The sequence below is a fragment of the Nansenia antarctica genome, assembly GCF_963989245.1.
Source record: "Nansenia antarctica genome assembly, chromosome: 2".
Taxonomy (NCBI): Eukaryota; Metazoa; Chordata; class Actinopteri; order Argentiniformes; family Microstomatidae; genus Nansenia; species Nansenia antarctica.
The window spans coordinates 45,019,165-45,021,664 of record NC_137675.1 but is presented as its reverse complement, the minus strand read 5'-3'; the positions used below and the strand labels follow the sequence as shown (position 1 = coordinate 45,021,664).

Here is a 2,500-nt window from a genome sequence, read left to right as displayed (position 1 = left end):
CTGCAGGATTCTGTCTACAGTGGGGTCAGACTTCGACCTTCGGACCCTGAGAGCTGTCAGAGTGTTGAGACCGCTCAAACTAGTGTCTGGGATTCCCAGTAAGTACAAGTACAGCTGCATTTTTGTTATTATTATTATTTAATTTTTTTATTCTTTAAAAAATTTAATAAATGGGAAGGGACACCAGGCCAAGAAAGCAGCAACCATCAACATAACATGACATGACAACATTAAGGGGTTAAAACAATACAATACACTTCTCCTCAACATAGTTTTACACCAGAGCTTTAAACTCAATGGGGGGGGGGGGGGGGGGGGGGGGGGGGGCGGGGGCACTAATAAATAGGTGAAGCATACCTTGCAGGCTGTTCCTTACTGTCCGGATTCCATAGGTGACATTCCTTATTTCTATTGAGATTCGGGTCAGAGGACATTCAAGTACATTTGAGTTTCAGCATTACAAATACTTCTATAATACTACAGTGGGGAAAATAAGTATTTCATCCCCTGCTGATTTTGTGAGTTTACCCCCTTACAAAGAAATAGACAGTCTATACTTTTAATGGTAGGTTCATTTTAACAGTGAGAGACAGAATATCCCAAATAAAATCCCAGAGAAATCATCCATTTGAGATTGTGGTCCATGATGACATGATTGCATCACGCAATTCTTTCAGGTTCACTTTCAATCTTCTGTTCTACCACATCCCAAAGGTGTTCTATTGGATTCAGATCTGGTGACTGGGAAGGCCACTGAAGAACACTGAACTCATTGTCATGTTCATGAAACCACTTTGAGACGATTTTTGCTTTGTGACATGGTGCATTATCATGCTGGAAGTAGCTATTAGAAGATTGTGGTCATGAAGGGTTGCACATGGTCCACAAAATTACTCAAATCGGCTGTATCATTCAAGAGATGATTGATGGGTATTAACAAGCCCAAAGTGGGCCAAGAAAACATTCTTCACACCATTATACAGAATGAATGAGAAGGTGTACAGGTGTTCCTAATAGTGTTCAGTGACTGTATATTCATGTTGGAAGTGGCGAGAAGATACCATTTGTATGTGTTCAAATGTGCAATGTCTCCTCCAGGCCTCCAGGTGGTGCTGAAGTCCATCATGAAGGCTATGATCCCCCTGCTCCAGATAGGGCTGCTGCTCTTCTTCGCCATCCTCATGTTTGCCATCATTGGCCTGGAGTTCTACATGGGCAAATTCCACACCACCTGCTTCGACAATTACTCAGGTGAGTGAGTGGGTGAGTGTGTGTGTGTGTGTGTGTGTGTGTGTGTGAAAAAAAATATAACAAATACTTGGGAACTTTTTCACCACACCCTGTCACAAACGTTTTGCTATATGAAATTGATGACATCCGTCCATTATAAAGGACACACTTCCAGTATTACTCTTAGGAACTTTTCTCTTCTCTTTCTGACCACAGAACCTAGAAAATCACTGTTTTTCCTTCATATGTAGACACTGGTATGGAGATGCTGGAGATAAGAAAGATGATGTTTTTAAAATGGGTGAAGTGTCTCTTTAAACCTTGAGCCTTGTGGTCCAGGTGAGACCCGGGAGGAGGTTCCATGTGGTACCGAGGCCCCGTCCAGACTGTGTCCCAACGGAACCACGTGTCGCCAGTACTGGCTCGGCCCCAACTACGGCATCACCCAGTTTGACAACATCCTGTTCGCCGTGCTCACCGTCTTCCAGTGTATCACCATGGAGGGCTGGACCGACCTGCTTTACTACGTGAGTTATACACTAGTTATACTCATAGTTATAGTTATAGTTATAGTTATAGTTACACTTGTACTTCTAGTTACATGAACTACGGTTAAGGCGTTTAGGAGACCACGTTGGTGTGACCAGTCTTGTTGGTTCAAACCTGAGCGCTTTCATTATTCTGTCATTTCTGTTTTATTTCTTCACTTTGTGTACTCTTTATTTATGCTCCCAGTGACATGTGAATCTCTATGGAGCCCTGGCCGACCAAATAACTAGGCTTTAGGCTGGCGCAGGTTCAAACCCTGTCAGCTGCACCCAGCCCTTTACATGGCCAGCCCTCCCTTGTGGAGCACGCACATTGGGAAGAGACAATCATGTGCAGTCGTGGAAGAATTGAAGTCTGTCTGTGTTCTGTCAGGAGGCAACGCACCCGTTGTTCAGGATGATGTCATTAGGCTGCGTCTGGCTATGATGTCAACAGGAACTCCCCTGTGGTGTTGTGTTCTGTTTTGAGGGATTTTTGCCCACTCCTCCTTACAGAACTCAGTCAATTGAGCGAGGTTTGAGGGGTGTCTGGCATGAACTTCCTGCTTCAGGTCCTGCCACAGCATCTCGAATGGATTTAGATCAGAACTTTGACTTGGCCAATCCAAAACACAAATCTTCTTTATCCTGAGCCATTCTTTGGTAGATTTGCTAAAATGCTTTGGGTCGTTGTCTTGTTGGAAGACCCATTTTCAGCCCAGCTTTAGCTCCTTGACTGATGG

The 2,500-nt window shown here is 44.1% G+C and overlaps 1 protein-coding gene across 1 annotated transcript in view; it reads left to right on the top strand.

Annotated features, from left to right (window-relative positions):
* The window catches only part of LOC308150176 (voltage-dependent P/Q-type calcium channel subunit alpha-1A-like), a gene marked incomplete at both ends in the record, with an annotated part of 259,861 nt that overhangs the window by 73,827 nt on the left and 183,534 nt on the right, over window positions 1-2,500 (top strand). Inside the window, 3 exon segments of the mRNA XM_080523035.1 lie at window positions 7-98; window positions 1,099-1,251; window positions 1,570-1,757. Coding sequence (XP_080379161.1) covers window positions 7-98; window positions 1,099-1,251; window positions 1,570-1,757 — 433 coding nt within the window.